The following is a 23,765-nucleotide window of genomic DNA, read 5'->3' as shown; positions in this document are numbered from 1 at the left end:
AGGTTTAACTTTGCTCTATGCCTATTCAGTCTCAAATCGTTTCATATTCTATCGAAAACAAGAACTTTAATCCATAAAAATACACTGGAATGATAAAAACATCTAATTTAATTGCACAGTCTATGTACAAGAAAGCTTTGAACAACATACCACACACTTGACACAAATGGATCCAGCTGACAAAAGATACAGGCCTGTCTGTGGCGAGGAAATAGTACAAAACATCAAACAGTCCATTAGCTGCACAGTTTATTAGCCTCATACTCTAAATGGTTTGGTTGTCTGGAACTGAACGCCTGCAGGGCAGTGAGTATCCTGCTCACGTCTTGACTCGACAGTTTGAGTCTGTGGCGGAGTAGACAGGCAAACAGATCCACGTGCGGGGCCCCCGGAGGCGAGAGGCGGTTTACTCTGTAACGCAGCTCCACTAGCTGCAGCAACGCCGAGTCCTGTGATCCCTGAGTGTATGGGTAGTCTATCTGCAGAATCAGGTCCTGGATGGCCTCTGGGTCAAAGTGCACGCTGTATCCAAATAGCTGCATGCTGTTTACTTTCATGTAGCCGATGTTGCTGGATGGTTCTGTTGCCTCCAGAGGCTCGTAGTACACAGTCATGTTCTTGTTTCCTCCAGTTACTCCCACAGAGTCTCTGATACGACTCCGCAGGTAGAAATGAACAGTCTCAAAAAAGCTCTTCCATCTGTTTCCCAGAGTCAACGTCCAGTTATAGCAGTCCAAAGGGATATCCAGCTTGCTCCGCTCCCAGTCTGGGTATCCGTGCTGACCTATAGGCATGGTCCAGCTTTCTGAATGACTGCCCCCAAAGGGATTCACAAACAGAGACATTGCCGGCTCAAGCGTGCTGTTTCTAGTGAGGCAGAACTGCAGGGCTAGTCCGAGCAGCATATGAACACGGTTAGACTTTACCCGGTTGCTCTTGAGGGTGAGCAACATTCTTTTCCTCCAGGATGGGTCAAACCAAGTGTTAACACGCACATCGTTGCTCACAAACACAGCATGCAGAGTGATGCGAGGATCACGCCGCTGTAGCAGATAGCGCAGCTCCAGATCCTGCAAGTCTCGGTCGCTCTCCAAGCCCAGGTAAGGGTCTGTTGGGTCGGGCACGGCAGGCCGGCAGGCTCCCTGGGTCAGCGTGAAGCCGGGGTTGCAGCTGGAGCATCTTGTGCGGTTTTCTGTGGAGCAGGAGGCACAGCGGGGACCATCGCCCACAGAGCAGGGGATTAGGGCCTGGCAGGGCGGGTGGTTGTACGGGCAGGAGCAGCTGCGGCTCTCATCACTGAACACACCGACCTGGTTATTCTCACTACAGTATAAGATGGAGAGCGCGTAGCTCAGCCAGAAGGGCAGAGGCCTGAGGAAAAAGGACAATTGTGTTAGACTTTTCATAGAAATACTGCTCTGTTTGTTAAAACTGGAGTTACTCTGATACTGAAACCAACATCGGAACATGTAGTGGCGTGGATACAGCCTAAAATCTCATGTAAGTCAATGGCAAATGCTTAATACACAGTTTTGTAAATACACAGGGAACATTGATTATTCTATTCATCTGGACAATAGTTTATTTTTTTACTTCTGTCACATGTTCTTGAAGAGCACATGATTCCTCTACACTTTCTGACCCAGTGCACACTCGCTTCAACCATTTTCAGTTCGTTTTTATATTTTTAAGTGATATTATTGGGCCTTTTTTGCCTTTATTGGACAGGAACCCTGAAGATAGACAGGAAATGCAAGGAGAGAGTGGGGAATGACACGCAGCAAAGGGCTTGGATTTGAACCTACAGCCACTGCAACGAGGACCACAGCCTCCATTCATTGGGTGCACGACATAACTGCAAGGCTATACAACACCAAAATAGTTTATATAACTTTCATAATTATAGTTAATTTATGTACAGCACACTCACCGGTTTTTCATATTATCAAAAGGGTCCAGAGCTACCTCGATGGGACTCAAATTAAACCCCAATAGAAAACACATTTAAGCAACATTTAAAACCTGAACTCAGTAAATACTACAGAACTGTTTGGAACAGATTTGAGTCACAGATGGCCTCTAAATCATTTATAATCAGTATGCCAGAAATGCTGGCTTTACACAAAACAACTTTTCAAGTGATGTTACTTTCTTATCAGATATTCAAACGCCTGAATAAAATTGTGAAATTTTTGCTGGAATTTGGGGCATACCAGTCATCTTGATCATATGTTGTAAATTGGTAGTGAACCTCAGTCAAAGCCAAGTTAAGCTCCCAAAAAAATTCAACAGCTTTCAGGTGAGTTATTGTGTGAGTTACAAATAATAACTGTGAAGTGCTGGTAGAGAGTGTAATGTTAAAGACAGTAAAATAACAGCCATTAATGTTTTTCCACCAATAATACAGTATGTATAGTATAGTTATAGTACTGGTATCAAAGGGGTACTCTACAACTATATAAAAATATAGGTATCAGGGAAGAAAAAGTTGTTTGGGACCATATTTATTATGGATATCTATTCTGATTTTTTATTTTGAGTCTTGGTTATGTTACTATGATTATGCAGGGAAGGAAATATTTTGCCCAAAGAGATTAATCCTGCCTTTCATAAATAGAAAGTGTTGTTTTGATATGAGGAAGCAATTTTAGCCAAACTAAGCTGGAGATAGAGAAGCAAAATCTGATCAAAATGAGCATTTTAATCTATTGAAATCCCTCTGCTGTAGAGCAGATGGATGCCTATGAGACTCACAGACACAGACACAGGCGCACGCATGCACAACAATAAATACTTCAGTCTTCATTTCTTAGTTTAAACTACTTAACAGCAGACATTGCACGATGACATTTCTTTAAAATTCAATTGCAATTTGAAAAAGAGCATAGTAAAAAAACAGACATCCTTTTTAAATTGTTCACAAAAATCTGTATTACTCTGTGACCCTGCAGTACTATTGCATGGTTCTTTATAAGTGGAAGGGGTGTGATAAAGACGTGTAATTGGATTGTGGACTGAGGAGGCCATGTCTGCCTTTGACTCGTGAGCCGATGGATTGTGTCATTTAGTTAATTTCCCTGCCAGAAATAGCTATCAACATGGAGTGTGCATGAGAGAGGCATAAATCTGAGGGAAGTTATGACCACGGAGGTCTCTTAAAGGCTGCTGAAATCTAGTATGCAGGTGGGAGTGACTCTGAAACAGCAGCTGTAACGGAGAAAAGGACAGAGATGTATTAGTGGCCTGAGCAGTTTAAACTCCTGGATGTGATTGTGTTAAAATAAATGGATTATTATATGAGGAATTTAAGATGTTGGATTGATTGTAATGCACTTTAAATCTGCAGACAGTGAAACGACTCTGTTTGGCCGAACATGATCCCGTTTGTCTCTAACAGAAAAGCAGCTCTGCCCCTGTCAGCACTTTTCACCTCACTCCACAACTCCTCCTCCTCAAGTGCCTTCTAATAACCACCGCCTCGCTCGGCTGCTTTCTCCCAGCGCCTGGCACATAAATCTTTTCATAATTATAAGTTTTTTGGGAGCACCTTGCATTCACAGGCTGCAGTATAAATATTCCTCCCTCTTGTCCCTGTCTCTCCTCTTACCTCGGCCTCTGCAGGACGACTTTGGGCTGTTTTCGACACCTCTTGCTGAGGCTGAAGAGCTTGTTAGCAGTGCGGCGGGCTTTGGTGAGAAGCTGGTCGTTGCTAGTCTCCAGCTGCCTGTAGCGCTGGGACAAGCTGGGGTCCATCCTCCACAAGTGTTCCACGACAGATGTGTTTACGGCGTAATGGGTTGGCAGTTTCCCAACAAAGCTCTGAAACTCTTCTGGTGGGAGGAAAAGATACATGAATAAGTAAAAACTGCCTGTGGCTACGAGCCTCAGGGTAACAATAAGAAAAAAAAATACAGCAACTGTTTACTCCTCATTGTTTTATCCCAGAAAAGCAAACAGCTCAAGAAGAGGGATAACAGCTGCTACTTGCCAAAAGAGCAGGTTTTCTTTGATTTTTCCTTTTAGACTGAGGATTGCGTGTCTCGGCTGCTTGTCATATTCTGTTTCTATGCTTTATGTTAATCGTCTTTTTTTCCCAAACATATAGCGCTGTACATGCACCTTCAAAGCAGCAATTAGCTAGAGTGACACTGAAAGCTAAATTGCTGTTCCTGCCTCCAACAATTTGAAAGTGAAGCATTTAGCTAGTGCTAGCTGTAATCTTGTGTGTCAAACGTTAAAAAAAAGCAATGTTTCTGAAAGTTCCCAGACTTTGTCCGAGGAGCGCGAAACTTTTTGATGCATTTGCTTGCCACACATGCAGAAACAGAATCCTATGAACCTGCCCTAATGGAGAGATGTATTAGCTGTTCAGATGTCGCAAACATCTGTGTAAATTTTTGTGTAAATATTAAGGCTACTAATCTTTTCTGCAACGGAATAATACGTTTACGGGTTTAACAGCACTGTCTCAGAACTAATGCAGTGAAATGTTATTAGGCCAGCAAGGCTTTACCTTGATTTCTAGTCATTTATTTGTGGACAATTTTTAAGAGCTAAAAGCTGAGGGGAATTACAGTGGATTTACTGGATGACGGAGGTTAATACAGTGTTCAGTGTTAAAAGCTCCTCACAAACATTCAGGACGGAGCTAGATTTTGTCTGCAGCGCTCTTAATCTGCTCGCTGTTTAACTGGACTGCCCTTCATCAGACACAGCCACAACTGAGACAGACTCACAAATTCATAATTCGGCAAATACTGATGTTTGTACAGTCCTTTTGGCGTCTAATTAAGATCAGGGGTGCAAACTCATCAGGGATGAAAAAGGTGACATGGATCCAAACCTCCTAGGGGGGTCTGGGGGCATGCCACCCCGGGAAGACTTTTTTTTAAAAATATCAGCTTTAAAATGTGAATTTACAGACGATTTTAGCATTCAGACCGACTAAAGAAGCTGTGCAAACAATAAGAAAAACACAATTGCTTGTCGATATCTATGTTCAGTTCTAACTGTTTTGATAAAGCTTCAGTGAAACATGAAAAACCTGTGCTCCCAACCTTCAGTCCCTTTTTATAAATGGGATGAATTTGCAGAACAGGGCTTACTATGTTCTGCTAAGGGGTGATGTGAAGGGCAGTCATTATGCAAGTAGCTCTCAGAGCATGAGTCTGAGAGAGAACCTAATACAGTCATCAAGTATGACAATATTTTCTCTTCTATCATAAAATATGAAACATTATCAATATATTAACCTGATGTTTTGCTCCTGCTGGTTTTCATTAAGTTTATATTCCCTCTCTTATTACATGTGTTGACCAGCTGTCACTTTAATGTTGCCTGAGATAATATTGAACCAGAAAGCTGTATGAAGTTACCTTCAGCTGGCACACATTTCTCTCAACATCTTTAACTTTGGCTACCAAACAGTAAATATGATCAGACAGCATGTTGAACAGAAAGGCTGGCTTGCTAGCCAGACTTAGAATCTTTCCAGTGTTTTCACGGAAAAATAACGTTATGTAAATTAGCCATGTGCTGCACATTGACTCATTGAATCAGGTTTCATGCTTCTTGCAGCGATATTGCGCAATCGCGGCCGGCGAGAGGAGGGTCCGCAGAGGGTCTGAGTGCCCAGCCGCCCTGATTGGCTACAGGGCCCGGAAGTACTTTCTTCGGGGCGTGTTGAGCGCTCGCGCTTTGACTGCAGTCAGTATGAAACGTGCTCGCCGGCCGCAAGAAGCGTGAATCAGGTTTTCATGACAGCTCGTGACGCAGATCCCCCCCCCACTTCCTCCAAATGTTTTTATTGCAGATCTAAATGAATCATACAAATGACCTATTTGGAATCCAAAATGGCAAAGGTGACAAGTTTGCACCCCTGTAAGATGCACAGGTTACATAAGTGTCTGTTACAGACTTACAGAAAACACAGGAGAGAGATGGTCTGATCCCTTTTCTTCAAGCCTGTACCTGCAGTGTTTCCTGTGACCTCTATGCTGCACCAGCACTGACACACAGAAATGTCCTAACACAGCAACATGATGAACAAAGCCCAAAAATACTGAGGCCAGGGTCTTTGCAGATACAGACACCAACACACACTGTGAAAGTTTACAAAAATTATATTAGAAGACATTTTTAAAGACTGTATATCTCCGTATTTGTAAAGCAGGTCTACAGAGGAACTACTTGAACACTGCCTTCTTTTCAATGAGACTCTGCACAGGGATTTTCCATCAATCTGTGGATCACGTACAGCCTGATCTGTAGTGGTTGGTCATGCATGATCTGATTCACCATAATACGATATTGAACATCACAAGGATAAACTGATGACGATATAGCACCTTATTGTTATCTTATCCCAACCCAGTTGTTATTAGCATTGTCCTGTTCAGAGGTAAAGAAAAAAACTGCGAAAAAAACACTTTCTGAGAACACAGATTCTGGCATTATACCCCTTTTTGTGTTAATGATTGCATTATTCTAGGTTCACATCGAGTCATCTTCTTGATCCGTTTTACACTTAACTTTTTACATGAATAAAGAGAACAAAGCATCATATGGTGTAAATTTATAAATATTCAATGCTTTCAATTTACTTATCCAGCTCTTCCATATGCAATTTATTTATAACACGTCAAACTTTGCTTCTCATTCTACCTCTGGTATGTGATTCTTCAAAGCTCTTTGTTGGCAACAGATGGACTTGTTAAAGAGTCTGTTTTTTCTCCCACTGCAGCCCTGAGCACACAAAGAACATCTGAACTCTCATTTGATCTGACACTTTGATTGACAGCTCTCCTGATTCGTCGTCATGCAGCTGTGCAAAGTTTGACAGCCAGGAATGCATTTAGAACAAAGACATGTGTTTATGTTCGCCCTCACATCTAGGATTATTACTTTTCTTTATAGAAGTACAATGGCCAGAATTCTGAGAGATTTTTAGAGGACAATGTTCCACCTGTAGGTTTTTGAAAGGCACTGTTCAGGCTGACAATTTAAAGTCCACTTTTGGAGGTTCACATTGAATTAAAGCCCCTGACTCACCTGATTCCTCAAACTCCTGGTTGGTCAGTCTCCAGGAGTCTGTGATGCGCCGCAGGTTGTTTTCGAGAGTGTCTAAATCAGCGTGAGGACAGTTACACTGTGGATAGTCTACGCTGCACTCACACCAGCAGTCGCCGCTCTGACACACAAACCGACCCTCTGATTTACAGCCGATGTAGTCGAGTGCTGCCTGAATGAAGCGGCTCTGCAGGTAGCCCGGCAGGATGACCTGCAGCCCTGTGGAGGGAGAAAGACTTGATAAATATAAAGCTGAATTAACAACAAATATAAACTATATGAAGCTACACGTCTTTTGTTCAAAATGCAGCAGCAAGAATTTTCTATGGCTGAAAAATGTAATCACTACTGTTTTAGCTAACCCACAGCACCACAATGTTTTAGATTAGATTTGAAGATTGAACTGATTTCATTCAAGGTAAAGAGAGGCCTAGCCTGTGCACCAGCCTTCAGTCCTCCTTACGCAATGCTAGTTAACTTGACTTAGTTCAACCTGACACAGCTGGAACGCCACAAAACCTTTTCTCCATTTCCTACATCAAAATACTCCCAAGCCGCTCTGCACAATAAGATGTCTTCAGTCCAATGTAGTGGTTTACATGCAGGTAGTAAAGCAAGAAGAGCTAAAGCCCTGGATGTGGAGGGTGACTGTGTTACAGCTTACATATACCATTTGACTAGCATTGAGAGCCTGAATTAATTTAATAATTAATAGTTGTTTGAACCGAGTTGTAATTGTGGTGCCGACGAGCCTGGGTAACAACATTTACTCCTTTAGCCAGCTAATTGCGCACATCCCTAATGCATAGTGCCTTTACAGTGTTTGCTTTGTTTCTTTTATTGTTGTAATGTGGTTTGGAATGCCCTTTGTGAATTTGGTATTTGATAAAGAACTATAGAAATAAGTGCTTTACAAAAAAAAAGATTATAAGTATTATAAATACTTAAGTATTTCTCAGAAGTATTTTTCCGTGTGCCCAACATCCTATTTACCTCACCCCTTTGCAATAGAACTCCACTGATAGGTAAAATCTTACAATTCTGTGCACATGAAGGTGAGAAGGTGCTAAGGGAAAGGAGGAAAAATGACCCACAATCAACAACTAAATATTGATGAGAAGACCGACAGATTCTTTATTAAGGACTCATTAGGTAGGTTAAAGGGAATGAACACTTCAATGGAACTTGAAAAAAAATAATTCTTCTTGATTGACTGAGCCAGCTGCTGAATGGTACAAACACATCTGACAGTACCTATATAGTAGTCTATTCAGAAAAAGGAACATCTATAAGTCCCACAGCCTCATGTGAAACATATTGGATAAAAGGAGGGAGGCTTACGGGATTTGAATGGAAAACAATGTAGCTTAATTAACAGCAAAGTGATAAAGAAAGCGGAGGGAAATACACTCTGATACACATGCTGGCTCTTTCTGAAATTACAAAAGACAGTCAAGAGAAAAATAGAATTAACAACAATCAGCTGAATAGAGAATTAAAACAACTGAAAAAAAACAGATGAATAAAGAAATGGAAAATAAAGCTGTTTCTCCCAACATGTTTTCTACTAGCACTCCATCAAATACAATGAATCCTCCAATCAGAGTCATACAGTAGCTGATCAATAACGTTTCATTCATTATCCCGAGCTTACAGTAAGTTCCTCTATTATTTCTTCCTAAGTTTCAAAGTATTGTTTACTTTATTGTGAAGAGCTCCCTAACAAAACACCAGTTTAATATTGACTCAAACCCATATACATTGTACTGCGGGGCTAAGTTTAGCTTAGCAAAAAGGGAAAGTATTAGCCTGGCTCTGGCCTTGGGTAGTGAAATTCACAAAACAGCATGTCTAAAGCAGATTTATAAATATGTTTCACCAATTTAATCACACACTTCTCCCCCAACTACATTTTTCAGAAAGAGCTTGTTATGACAAACTGAGTAGTGGTAGAGACAACAAGGATCACTTCTGTCACCAGTATGATTTGGGAGGGTTAGGGGTAGATACCTTGTAGCTGGACCTTGTTTTCTGGACTGTGGACTAGGACAGAGCTGACTGTGTCCAGATTGTCGTAGTTGCTGCAACCAAGCGGCCCGGTTCTGGTTTCTGTCACCTGTAAGGATTTGAGGAGAATGAGATTATTTTGCCTCTTGATTGTGTCTGTTTTATTTATTTCATTATGCTTGAATAATGAGAAAAAGAAAGCAAGTAATCTTAGATAAAACAGTGGAGACAGTTATCAGGCACATCCCTGTAACATTACTCATTTTACTTGCATATCTTTAAAACTGAAGGTCAGAAGAATATGTAGAGGTTTTTTTTCTGTGCTTCAAATGACTTATGAATGTAATGAGTCACAGTGAAGTCATATTAAAAAGCAAAGCTTCCCTCCTCAGATGGAATAATCAGTTCTGTTCTGAGGGAAGAAATCAACAACTCACCGACCAAAAGCCTTTGAACCGCTTCTAGGCTTACATCATTTAGACCAGCAACTAATCCTTCTGGTAAAATCCAAAATTCTGACGCACAGAAAAAGTAACTCATAACACGTGTACATAAATTCATATTCCAAATCATTCCTGTTGTAACTTAATAAATAAAACAAAATGTGTTGTTATAATGAATAGACACATATCGCAGGTGCTGTTTTACATCCTTCATAAAATGTAGTATTCATCTCTGTCTCCTTCTCTGATCCTCAATCTGCGTCACTAACACACACACACACTGGGACACACACACACTGCAAAGTGGCGAATGAATGGAAGTCGGCCTGGCTGGAAATTAACGGAATGAGCCGTCCAATCCATCAGGCTGATTCATAACCAGAGGAACACGTCCTCAGTGTGGTGGGGGGCACCTGTCTTCATCAGTGGCTACTCACTTTAGCATCCACGTTTGCCCCTCGGGCTGATTAATGCACACACTCTAATAGCCACTTCAGATGATAAAACGGATGATTGGTGTTTTATAGTACAGGACGCACGACTGCTCCCCCTTTCTGCTCCTCCAATCTCCTCTTTAAAGCAACCAGGGAGCTAATCTTTTTCAAACCTCAGATCTGTTTCCTGCTGCTTTAAATACTCAGTAAATAAGTCTGTAATCGGTGGTTACCAAAGACACGTTTGACCAACTCACCATTAATGTGAGACAAGTTTGTTTGTTAGAGTCTAATACAAATGTAATCATCCTCATTTATGAGAGGATACACACTTTCTCTGGCAATACATTGAAAAATCTACAGTGAGACAGATTTGACAGTCTTCCTGCAGCCTCCAGCTAACAGGTTAGTTTGCTGGGTGTCAGGCCAAATCTGCAAATAGGCATTTGTTCCTAATCCTACCTGATGAAATAAGTCAGGGGAATACATTTCCTGAGCTGGATTTAAAGGAATTAGTGCATGTTATCTTCAAATGTCAAATTTTGCAGAATATGCATTAAACAGCCCATATTATGCCCTTTTTGGGGTTTGTACATTTAATCTATGTACCTACTAAAGTATGTTCACAATAGCTGAAGTTCTAAAAAAGTGTCTGTTTTCATGTACTGCCGCTCCACGCACCGGCTCACTTCTGACTCTCTCTCTAAGGCTCTGAAGTGCCCACGTTCAGAGTCCCCACGTGTGCCAAGTCTGATCTGATTGGTTGGCCTGTTGGCTCTGCCGAAATTGGTCAGTCGCTCAGCCACTCTGGCTCCGAGGGCCGGGGAGCAAAAACATTAGCACCGTAGCACTACTGTGCTACCGCAGGCTACGGCATATCGTGGGCGTGCTACAGAAGTTAATGGGCATGCAACATGAGCTGCTGGGCGTGCCACAACGAGCCAATGGGCTTAGATCAGTGATATCACACTGACAATGATGTCACACTGGCAAATTCTTTTCGAGGGGGGCTAGAACTGAGCGTTACATGCAGCTAATGCTACAGCTAACAGGAGGACTTAGGAGAAGCCGCGTTTCCGCTGACTTTGAATTTTTGCACATAGATGTGCCTAAACATGCACAGGACACTTGGAAAACACACAAAAGAGCATAAAAAACCAGAAAAAGCATAATATGGGACCTTTAAGAAAACTAACGCGGACATTGAACTTGTGTTTAACGTATAAAATAGATTTTTATGCATTTGTACTAGATACATTTAGAAACATGAAAAGCAATTAAATTTAAAAATTAAGAAGTTATGTAAACTCAATATTTGTGTACATTTTGAGAAAGTTCATTTGAGAGCAGATTGGAAAGATGTTTTTCATCAAAGAAAAATGTTGTCCACAGAAGTAATCTACTTGTCGTGACAACATTTCTTTGGTTACTTTGTTGTTCAAGTGTTTTAAATTCCTCAAATCTGTTTTCACTATGATATTTTTGTTTTCTTTAAAAAAAATCTATGTAGCTTAAACTAAACAACACTACCCTGCAGACAGTTTGAAGCTGCTGCCTGCTTGTTTAAACACTAGATGTAATGTAACATAAAATGTCATCAAGAAACATACAACATAATGACAAAAGAATGGAAACCTTTGCTTTACCTTGAAAATAATAAATCATGAATAAGTCTTTCATGTATTTTCTGTGACGTGAGGAACTCCCTAAAAAGAGGTTCAATTCGATGCTTCATGTCTTAGTGTTTCCATGTGTCAATGCTAGAGGCCAATACACCAGAATCCAGGAAGCAACAAATGTAGCTGCTGCTGTATTTACATCTCCTCTGGATTTCCACATACCCGTATGGCGGTGGATGCAATCTGGAGGTGGTGTAGCCGTCTCAGGGTGCTCTCTCTGTCGGTGAAGTAGGAAGCAGCCAGCTGGTGGAGAGCCTCCAGGGTCACCGTGCCCGTACTGTTTGAGTTCCTTGTGCTGCTATGCCCGGTCTCGACTCCAGAGGACGAGGACTCTTGGCTGAGCTTCCTCTTGTCCACAAATATTGTCAAAGACTCCTCCCCTGGTGACAGATAGGCAGAGGAAACGAGAGCTTCATTAGCCCAGACTCAGCCGACCTAATCACCTTTCATTAGTATCTTTTTAGATGGAAGAGAAAAGCACAGCTGTGGTTAAGTGCTGTCGAGGAACTGATGGCTTGGATGATTGGAGGAAAAGGCACAGACAAGGTCTATTAAACTCTCCAGAGAGCTCACTCAAGATCATTGATCAAGGTCCCCTAATTTTTTGTTGATCATCTTAATTATGTTAAAGACAAAGCACATCCCAGGTCACCACTGCTTATCTGGGAAACAAATACTTAATGACATCTCTGTCAATTATGTTATGATTGCCAGGAAATACTAATGACTAAAATTCAGTGTTTAAACCTCTGAGACAAAATTCAACATTTTATCCAGAGTTACCCAAACTCTTGATCTTTTCTTCTGTCCGGCCTCTGTATAGGGGTTTGCTGTAAACTGGTATCAGTACCGTCACCAGTATTATGTTCTGCCAGGACAGGTACTTTCATCAACGGTTTAAACACGCGTTTGGTTGTAGTTCATGAGGCAACACTGATTGCTCAACCTACCAGCCACAGTGGCGGGCAAATAAAACTGGCGTATAATGGTGATTTGTGACAGTCTGCTGTTCTTCTGTATGTTTTGCTTTGACATTGAAAACGAAGTCAGTGGTCACGCGCTCTCTGATTGTAAACCATGGCTCCCCCTCCTCCAGCAATCAGATTAATTTATATTCTCCCCTCTCAAAGTTTCAGCAAATAACAACAACATTAAGTGGGTTTGCTCGCCTGCAGCACGTCTCTTTGTGTCTCCCTTACAACAGGTCTAATACCTTAAATCTATGTTTAAACTGATGTCTCGCTTGTATCAAGTCCAAGATGATTAAAAGAAGCGTCCTGTGGCTCTGACTCGTGGTTAAAGGAGCGGCTGGAAAGACAAACTGCAGACAGTGTTGTTGAAAATCTCAGTTAATTGTAGCTCCATTAAAGCTTTAACACATTATATTTCTTTCACAATAAAAGTCACCACTTTTCATGCTGTTGAGACATTTTTATTATGATGTATTTTATGTCATTGAAAATGTTACAATCTCTTCAGCTTGTGTTTACCAAAGAGCTTATGGGCATCAACACGAGAACTCATTCAAAAATCCTACAGACTTCAAGAGGATTGAACCAGAAATGCTAAAGTGCTAAGTCATTTCCAGGCTTTGTGTTCCTGCAGCACTCTTAGCTTCTCCTGTCTAAGGCTAGAAGAGTGTTGGCATGAATCCTTTAAGATTTAAAAGTACGAACAAGAAAAAGGGCTTTTTGCCAAAATTAACTTTGTTAAACATATATATTGTATTTGAATCCACCATGAAAAATTTCCGCAGTGTTTGCTTGCTAGTACTTTGGAAAATGTATTTCCATGTTACGCTGATCTGTACGCACCTGATAAATTAAGGGCTTAAGAAAATCTAAAATCTAAAAACAACATTTTTGATAACCCATTGGCTACCATCAGACAACAGACAGCATCTTGTCATGTAGCCACTTGCTTACATTAGCTGCTGTTTCATTCCTTTCCTGTCCTCTCTTTTAACACTCTACTGTCTATCTTGCAGTTCCTCTTAACTTTTTAATATTTATGTCCTATAAGTTGTTTCCTGACCAAAAAACTCTCTGTTTTCTTTGTAAAACAAAACGTAAACAAAGGCCGTTTCTACAGAGTGTCTTACACTAACCCAGTGGCAGCAGCTACAGGCATTCAATCCATCTATTATCTATACTGCTTATACCATACTGGATTGCAGGGGGGCTAAAGTCGACCCTAGCTGTCATTGTGCTGGAGGATGGGACACCATGGACAGGTCGATAGTCAGTCACAGGGCTGACATAAAGAGACAAACAACCATTCACGCACTCACGCCTAACAAGCGTGTCTTCGGACTGTGGGACAAAGCCAGAGAACATGCACACAAAACAGAAAGGATCTGTCCAGCTGAGGATTTGAACCAGGACGCATCTAGTGTCCACTCACAAGAATAACAAAAAGATAATCAATCTTCTTGCTGATAGCCTTTTTTGCTTCTGCTGGGCATATAGAGGCATCAGTTTTAATTTCAGTCATTCTCATAACCAGCTAAAAAAATCCCCACAACTTTTATCATTCAGCTACTTATAGCTTTCAGGTAATATAAGCTTAAATAAGTCTGACCCATAATTTATCTGATGTCTCACACGAGCCTATAGCTTATCCCATATTTTCTTTTAACTCTAAATATGTCATGGAGTTGCTCTTGGTTGGTTTTTTGACGCTAGGAAAATTGAAGTATTGATACTGATTTGTCTGATTAATAAACGTATACAACCTGAAACTCAGTGGTATAACATTATAACAGCATTTAAGCTACCCACTCTTAGCATGATGTCAGAGAAAAATGTCCTCTTTGACAAGCATTGACAATAATAGGATGAATTATTGACATAAAATCTGAAACTTTAAAACTCAAAACTCTGAACTAATTCATCATCTCTACAGTGTTTCTACTGCGAAAGTTGATCGTCCCACTTTTAACTTCCAAAGTGTGCCCACATATTGTGTAACATTTCCACGTTCAGCTGTGGGTTATTAGATGTGCGGGTAAAATAGATAGTGTTGTGTCGATTCTAAACACAACGTGACGTAAGAAACCAGTCATAAATAAGCCAAGTGATTATTTTTTATAGAAAAAGGGCTGAGCTAAATGCATTTTGAAGTAGTGAGTGTGTTTACAGTGCAGTAGGTGCTCTTTAGCAAACCCTAACAGAACTGAATCATCCCTAGCTCTAATAGCATGTGAAGGCCATTTTGTCAATACACAACTCACTGGCTCTTATCCCAAACTTCTTCTTGCCTTAAGCACTTAGAGACTGTCACTTCAAATATGGAGACATATGTAGCTTTGACAGCTCCTCTGTACTGTATTGAGGAGAAGGACTTACAGTAAATACACAAGTAAACAGTAATGCCAACTCTTACACAGCTTCCAATGCAACAAGAACCAAAACCTGAAATCTGTTGTAGTTAAATCAGCCAAACATGAGTGTTTTTGCTTGTTTTCCTAAAGATGTTATTTCATTACACCAGCAAAACTGTTGTTGTGAAAGTGCATTACTGATCTTACTTACCAAAAACTTAACATTTTGCCAAACACACTACTTCAACTTCAATCCTCAAGTCATTCTCTTTCAGTGTATTTCCTCTGTTCAGGAGTCTTCTCAGCAGAATTACAGAACAACTACCGGCCATTGTATTGTATGGGTAAATAAATTTGACTCACAAATAAGTAATTATATTGACAAAACTAAAAACACATTAGTTTTGTCAATACATCAACTTTTATTTTCAGTTATACATCAAGGTTGAACTTGCAGATTAGAGTGCTGCAGAACACTGGAATATTGGCTTTTGCAGAAATCTGAACTCTCTGAGTGCACTTCTTTTTTATGGCTAACTAGCACCTGCAAGATAACAATATACAATATATTTAGTTCTACAAATAAATGTATTGTAGTTAGATTAGGGTTAGAAGCCAAATCAGTGTAGTCATGGTAATCATGTTATCATTGGTCACATTGAAAGGAACAATGTCCAATATTGGTTACAAGACAAGTGACTTGAAGAGTTTGGTTTGTTTCCTTTTCTTAGAAACGTAGAATTATTTCCTTTCCAAAGCAGTTTTACAGCCCAGACCTAACCAAAGGTTGATCATGCCATTGGCGGATAATTAAAAAGTCAAAAGAAAAGTCACGCTTATCTTACGCCCCTCTTGACAGACATATATTATTTATTAGAATCTTTGAAAATCAGCTGCTTTTACATGTTAAACAGAGCTGTCAAAATAAACGCTTCATTGAGGTTGCTATCCACCTCCTCCTGGTCTCTATGAAGTTATGTGACTTGTTGAAGAAAGTCATTGAAAGTCAGCTGTCATATTTGTCATGGCTGCTAGAGATCCTTGTCAGGTAGAATTAAACCAAGATCATACATCAAAATGTACTTTGAACAGACATCTGCTTCAGTTGGATCAAGTTTTGACGCCTACATCTTCAGCAGTGTCTGAACGTCTTTAACAGCAGGAGATCAAGAAATCTTCAAGGTGAAACGGAAGTGTTAGACCCTCATTCAAAAAGAAATATATGTAATAATAATGATAGTTAAACTCCAAAGAAGTTTATTCCTCAGCTCTGGAGTAAAAATATTGCCATATGTTTACCGTCAATTATTGGCTAACTCAACCGTTGTTAGCACACCAAACCTCAAAGTAAACCTGAACTGTAAGATATATTGCCAATCGTGTTTTCAACCCAATAAACATTTGGACATATCTTCAAATCTGTAATTTTCTTACAGGAAACACTTTTCAAACCGAGACTTTCACTACTAAAGTATTCTTTGTTTATTTGTTTTTAAGAAATAACGGATAAAATAAGCCAATTTCATTGAAATCATAGTGTTGTTAAGAAGAGACAAAGCTTAATTTATGAACCATGCCATAGTGTGCCAAACAAAGCTATTAAATTTGTCTTTCACTGCCTACTCCAATTAATTTTTTTTTACAACAAACTAGAACAAATTGGTGTTTTCTATGAGCCAAAGAACACTGATCCAGAAAATAATTATGACATGCTTTGTTGTTTGTAAAGCAACAGACGGTAAAATGAATGCCCCATGTGCAGTAAAGAAAAAAAATAATTTTAAAAGCTAGAAGCTATGTGAATAAGACTAGCTTTGAAGCTCTGCGTACTCTGCTGTACCTCCAAGAGTGGCCGAGAGGAGGAAGTGGGTGCCATATTTCTTGATTAGACTCTCGGTAATCATCTGGAGGGTTGGACGCCTCCCCAGCTGCCGGATGGTGTGCATGAAGTCGGGGTCGAGGGGCAGAGCGAGGCCTCCACTGCCACCAAGATTGTCCCTCTTCTCCACCGCCAGGCTGTTGACCTTCCATCGACCAAACTCCCTGGAAACAAAACAGCACACAACAACAGAGTTTTTCTCTCTTGGTTTAGTTGTTGGTGTAAAAGGTCCCTGGCCGCTGTTTGACAAAGTGTGTGTTCAAAGCTAATGTGTGGTACATACGTCAAGGTGGGAATTCTACAGTGTGCTGAGATCAAAACATACATCACAAATGAGGAATATTTAATGTTGTATTCTCGCAACAGCTCAAATAATTAGCCTCTAGTGTATAAGAAAACCATGTGAAACCATCTTAATATATTCTTTACACAGTGAGTACAACCTTAGTTAAAGTTAATCAGGTTGCTTTAGGTAATTTCTCCATTGATGGATCTTGAATTGAATTTCCCCCCTGGTTCAAAAGGGCAGTGATGTGTTCATTTGAATTGATTGAGACTGGACTTTATTCAACCCTGTAAATGATACAGTCTTAAAGTGGATTTTGTTTCAGTAATAGAAGTCATGCAGTCTGAATCTCTTTCTCTTTGTCAGTAATTTCACTTGACCTTGGTTTTATTCTCTTGGCATAAAGGCTCGACATTTCAATCACTAATTCAGCACTTTTACCTTTCCTTTTTGAACACTCGCTTAATTTGTTTTGAATCAATATAATTACATCAAGGGCAGCAGCTGGAAATATAGACTTTTAAACTGCTTTTAGTACTAAATGTTAAGAAATGAACAGTGCCCTTTTTCCTGAAGGTGTGTTATATCAGTGTAATAATGTCCCATGATGTTTTCTGGAATTTTTCTCTGATGTCACATTAGGAACACAAAGCTGAAATACTTTATTATTTTGTAATGCATTAAAGGTTGAAACTGACTTAAAGATATCATTTCAGTGCTTCATAGTAGATCAAAAATTGAAATAGTTGATTCTATGCTATGGGGGGGCTCAGTGTCTAATTTTTCAGTGATTTGTCTGTTTTCTCCAAATAATTCATGACTCATACTATATCTTGGTATACATTTTAACATAATACATTTGTGATAGTATACTAGTTATATATGCAATTCTGAAAATGTCTCGCACTTGTAATTAATCTCCTAGTGTGCGTCTGTGAACAAGTCATCCCAAGCAGCATATCCGCGTGTTCAGTAGAGCTGGGTATTGTCCACAACCTCACAAATCAATTTGATTTTGATTCTTTGGGTCACGATTCGATTCGATATTGATCAATATGCTTTGATATCGATGTAATAATACGTACAGATGACAGGAATACCTAGATAACTCATCACAGTACCTTCTGATATTTGTTAAATAATAATCTATGCATTGTTTGTATTGGTTTATTTCATTGATGCATTATTCTTCAATAAACAAAGAATAAAACATTTAAGTACAGTATGATCTAAAGTGCACATTTGTGCCTGAGCTGAATTCACAGCACCCACAGAGCTCCCAGTGGAGAGGGGCCTCATTACAACAAAAAAGGATTTCCCTGAATCGATATTGAATTGGGAAAAAAATAATTGCAATGTATTGATGAATCGATTTTTTTAACCAGCCCTAGTGTACATAATTTCAATGGCTTCAAGAAACATCAGTCATTGGCCATGAATGACCAGAACAGAACAGTGGCAGGCGCCCTTCACCTCAGGCTCTAATTAGCTATTATAGGCTAAGAACAGTGAATGTATATTTGAAGAAATCCTTGGATCTTTATGTAATGTGTTTGGATTTAATATTTCCCTGGATTTGTATCGTGGAGACCCTTGCTGATGCAGCAGGACTGTTTTAGTTTGTTATAATATGATCCAGAGAGTACAGTAAATCTTTAAATGGTAAGTTAAAAGACAGTGAAAATGTTTTTTTGTTTCTTTGTCAGTGGTCTGACAGATGATTAGATTGTGGCTGTTGTGGTGGTTAAATCAGCACACACACAACAGCCTGTGAGTGGGCCATCAGTGTGTGCCTTCTGTATTGTCAATGGGCATGTGTAATATTCTAATAAGGTCACAGACTAAAGGCCTTTGCACACTAGGTAAGTGTTTTTGTCCGAAATAGCTGCATCCAGGAAAAAAACAGACTCATTGTACAAAGGCCTTTGATTAGTGGGAAAAAGGATGTATCTATTCCTATCATAGCAGAAATTGTTATTCCAAGACTAGAGGACAAAAAGACCTAGTTTAATTATGTGGTTATCTCTTATGTTACGAATGAGAATATTGAATAAGAACCAAAAAAAGACATTGGATGATCAGTCCATGATTGGCAAAATCTGACAAATCAGGGTGGACTATGTAAATCCTTAGTCGGGGTCAATCTAAACTGGAAAAAAAAAACATTTGGTAGTTTAAGACATCAGCTATCGTTAGCATGCACCCATTTCCTTGCTAACATTAACAATTGATAGTGTTAAACATTCCAAAACAATTTAAAGTTTTTCTGAACTTCTGCACATATTCATCATTTATTAAATTCATTTTTTTTATTGTATTTTGTAACACTAATGTCATCTCATGATGATGTCATCTAAATGTTTGAATGCTAACCTTAGTTAACGTTAGCTGTAGTCAAACTGTTGAGTTTATAGGATAAGCAGTTATCTACTTTCAGAGAAAAGTTACATTTTTACATCTTTGCACTGTACCGTGCTGGCTTCCAGAAAGTAACTCACATAGATGTATACCCCAACCATTAACATTAATCAAATGACAGCCATCAGCTAGCAAGCTTATTAGCTTAGCATTTATTTTGGTTTGTGCATGGATTTAACAAACATATAGCATAGCAAATAGTGAGCGGTATGGTAGGCAGATTATGTTACACTTACAACAATTAACAATCTAAGTAACTGTCCAACATTAACAATTCTTCTCCTGAATAAAATAAGCATGATTTCTAGTTTATTTATTTTTTTAAACGTGACTGCTCTTTCAGAAGAAGTCTTCAGTGTTTGGAAACATTTACTTGCTGTCCTAGTTAGATGGTTAATGGCTTTTGAGGTAGTCCACATTGTAAAAATCTGCATCAACACAATGATAAATTGTGTGTTTATTTTCTGTTTGGACAAATGGTGGCATAATTTAACCAATTGCTCTCTTTGCAATATGTCCAGTAATCTCTGTTGCTCTGCTTGCTGCTGTCTTAACAAACCTGTAAAAGAAAAACTAAAAAAAACTCCAGCACAGGTTAAACAGAGCTCATTGAAATGCAATGCAGTTCCTCCAAGCAGCTTTCTAACAGAAAAGGTGTAAACCCAGAATAGTCCCACATCATCTTCAGCTGCCATCATTTGTTATCTTTTTGCCTTTTGGACACACTTGTCGCTGAACTCCAGCTTTTCACAAACCAGCAGGGAGATATCGCTGCCACTCTCTCTCTTCACAGCTTCAGTTAATGTGTACCTCTCCCACAGCGCTGCCTGCTGCTCTGTGCACCTCCCTCTCCATCTCTCAGGCAATCAAATCACTGCCATGAGAAAAATGATCGGCAGAGAAATAATTGGGGGACTGGGACAGTGTGGAGTGTGTCATTACAGCCAATCATCATAACGAGGGGACAGGGTGAGAGTCCATCCCTGGTGGACAGATGGAACGATGTGGATCCAGCCCAGGGTTTAGCCAACAGCTATTCCATCAGCATGCACACATGGCAAACAGAGGAGAGTTTACTACAGAGAAATACATATCTACACATGACGATATCTTACTGTTTGCACTATAAGAAATCAATAGTGAGGAAACAACTCCATGGAGGGATAGAAACTATAAAAGGACAGTCAGTATCATAATCACATGCTGCTGAGTGACTGACAGTCACTGATGGTGGTGTTTCAGCTATGAGAGAAGTCAGAGGAATAGAGGAGCAGTTCAAGCCCTTAGGATATTTAAGAGCTCATGGAAAAATATCTCTGCAGCTCTGTGTAGGCTGTTTAAAATGAAGTGATGACATATTTCGAAGAATAAAGGCCTTTAGTTTCCTACAATTTTTTATTTTCCTGATATAATCTCTGCATTAAATGATTGCAAAACAGGCGAAGATGTACTGAGATTTATTTTCAAATTGACTTTTCTGTCAGTTTTCATCTAAATACAGCAGTTCTTTAACCGTGGGTGGGCACTATTTGGAGTCGCCCTCAATCTATAATCCTTTAAACTGCCTTTGGGTGAGAAAATGTGAGCAGTCAGCTTACAGGTTGAAGGATCGACTGACCAAGGGTTAAAGACCCAGGTGTGGTGAGATGTCAGCTAGCTAATACAGCTGGCAGCCACATGAGACAGTCCAACCTGTCCCTCCTTTGTCACTTTCAGTCATTTTCACTGATTGTGGAAGAGGTTTGGGAACAGACAGCTACTAGGATAGCAGGTGCACTGAAAAAAATCCATGTGTGACCAAGAGATAAACACCACAGCCTGAGATTCCTGAGAGGAGACAATGGAGCCATTGATTCACACACCTGCAGATGCAAGACCTGGGACTTTGAGAGAGGAAATGCAGTCGTTGGACTGTGCATTGACAATTCAGCTATATAATGAAACATGCACCTTTACACACACAAAGAAAAAAATATAGAAATGCAGATATATTTCTAAAATATCAAAAATATCAATAGACATCTACTTTTGAAAGAATCAGGGGTGGTTCCAGGGTTTGGTCTTGGGTGATAGCCACTGCTAAAATCTGATTGGCCGCACTACATAGGTGTGACCCTCAAAAAAATAAATCTTTGTTTATCCTTTTTAATCTGCAGCTTTAACATGTATTTGTGAGAAATTAAATAACATTAAAAAAAAAATAGGCTGGATTTAGATGTGTTACAAAAGGTTTCAAGAAGCTCAGGGACACTTCATAGTCATTGAAAGGATGAGCCTTTTCGACACAGTGATTAGATAACGTCTGTTGCAGGGGTCATTTAAAACATCAGCCGGAACACAATTATTTTAAACCTTGGATCAAATACCGAAGAAAGGAATAAGTCTGCTTTTCACCTGGCTGATCAGTACTCAGCCTGACAGACAGAGCAAAGGGCACGATCTGCAATACATCACACTAATTTGCTCATCAGCTTGCAGGTGTGATACCTGTGTGAGCAACCCTGAGAGTGAGAAGGATTTCACTGTAAACACCACAGCAGATGCTTTTTCTGATTAGATCCTCTCTGGCTCAGAGTGATCATCAATGACATCAACCAGAAGTGCATGTTGGGGAAATGAAAACCTACAAATACTGAAACTCCAATTTAAACTTACACTAGGGCACACACTTAAAAAAAAACAAATACACATGGGACATAGCTCTGCCTCTATCTCACCTGTAGATCTTGTATCTGGTGCTAAAGCCCTGCTGGTATCTCTCCGCAGCCTCCGTGAACTCCAAGGACTGCTGAAAGGGTCCTTTATCGGACAGCAGCCAACCCAGTGATCCGGGGGTTCCGTCGCCCTGTCCGGCTGCGGCTCCACCGGCCGCGGCGAAGGCGGATGCGACGGGCCATGAGGTCCACAAGGAGCAGCAGATCAAGAGGCGAAGAGCCGCCCCCTCCCATAGCAGAGACAGCCGCTTATGACTGATCCTCTGACAGCTCATGCTTCACCCAGCGACACCTCATTCTCTCCGGACTGGAAGGAGAAATAGTCTGCTATAGTATAGTAGGCTATTCACACATTTTTGGAGATGCAAATTAGTGCGTCGCTTTTTTGGAGAGTTAAATGTTAAAATGACCCTCACAACCCATTTTTCGAGAGTTAATTAGCGCTAAAGCATCAAACATGGAGCATGAAAAGAATGCTTTAGCTATTAAGAAATGCACGTAGCCATACCTGATTCTCCTATATTGAACTATTTCGGTCTTGCAAGCGCTTTGAGTTAATCCACTCCAGTTCAGTGACCCGGTCAAATTCATTCATTCGCAATGACTCCTCCGTTTAAAGCGCAATTCAACTTGATTTGTGCTCTCTAACAACTTTTATTTCGGGGCTCGGTTCCTCTGCAGCCTCCCGGTGTCCTCTGTCCGCTCCTCCTCGGCGGGAAGTAGCAGCAGCGGAGGCACGCGCGCAGAGGAGTTCATTCTGAGGATGTCCGCGCGCGCTCAGAAATATTTCCAGAGATCAAATACAAAATGTTGATTCCTGCAGCATCAGCGGCATCCTTTTATAGCCCCATGGGGTCCCAAAAGTTGCTCTTCTTCTTGGCACGTGTTTCTTTTTTCCCCTAATAAATGTCGCGTGTGAGCGGTTGTTTCCCTCTGCTGCAGTGAAAGCCTGTGGATGAATGAGCGCGTGCTTTTACACAGAGAGCTTTTCTTTCACTAGTGAGATAGCAAGAGGGCGAGCAAGTGCATCCTGATGAGGGTTATAAACACAGTCTGGATGTATAATGCTTTTGAAGACAGCATTTGCCTGCTTCCATCATTCTCCATTACCTTCCATAATCCCTCCTCATTATTTCCCATCACAGCGTGCTTCATTTGTGATAACCTCACACATTCAAAGTATTACAAGGAGCTTGATAATAGACTTATTATCTCCTGGTGTTGTTTTTTTCCCTTATGGGACTGTTTCGCATGCAGGAGCTCCCACATCAGACGACATGCACATTGCATTTGTAATAGAGAATACTTGCAAGCCATTATCAGGAAACAGGTTGCTTATTTGATGTGATTTAAGTTTAGAAGTGCACTCATACTTCAAGCAGCATAATTTGACCCAAGAAATGTTTTCTCCCTCTGCCAAAGGTTGCTTGATCGGGGCCTGTGTTGGTAGTCGGTCGAATCTCAACCAGAAGATTGGGGGTTCAATTCCCATGCAGCTCCTGCATCCACATGTCC

General features: G+C 40.3%; 1 protein-coding gene across 1 annotated transcript; it reads right to left on the bottom strand.

The window, feature by feature from the left end:
- Positions 1-90: 90 nt before the first annotated feature.
- LOC109996979 (BMP/retinoic acid-inducible neural-specific protein 3-like) lies at positions 91-23,222 on the bottom strand. The gene is made up of 8 exons (XM_020651329.3): positions 22,759-23,222; positions 22,254-22,557; positions 16,794-16,996; positions 11,794-12,011; positions 9,079-9,184; positions 7,051-7,287; positions 3,608-3,830; positions 91-1,371 (listed from the first exon to the last, which is right to left on the bottom strand). The coding sequence occupies exons 2-8, from the start codon at positions 22,523-22,525 to the stop codon at positions 237-239; spliced, it is 2,394 nt and encodes a 797-aa protein (XP_020506985.2). The 5' UTR covers positions 22,526-22,557; positions 22,759-23,222; the 3' UTR covers positions 91-236.
- Between the last annotated feature and the right edge of the window lie 543 nt (positions 23,223-23,765).

The sequence above is a fragment of the Labrus bergylta genome, chromosome 4, assembly GCF_963930695.1.
Source record: "Labrus bergylta chromosome 4, fLabBer1.1, whole genome shotgun sequence".
Taxonomy (NCBI): domain Eukaryota; kingdom Metazoa; phylum Chordata; class Actinopteri; order Labriformes; family Labridae; genus Labrus; species Labrus bergylta.
This window is presented reverse-complemented; position numbering and strand designations above follow the sequence as displayed.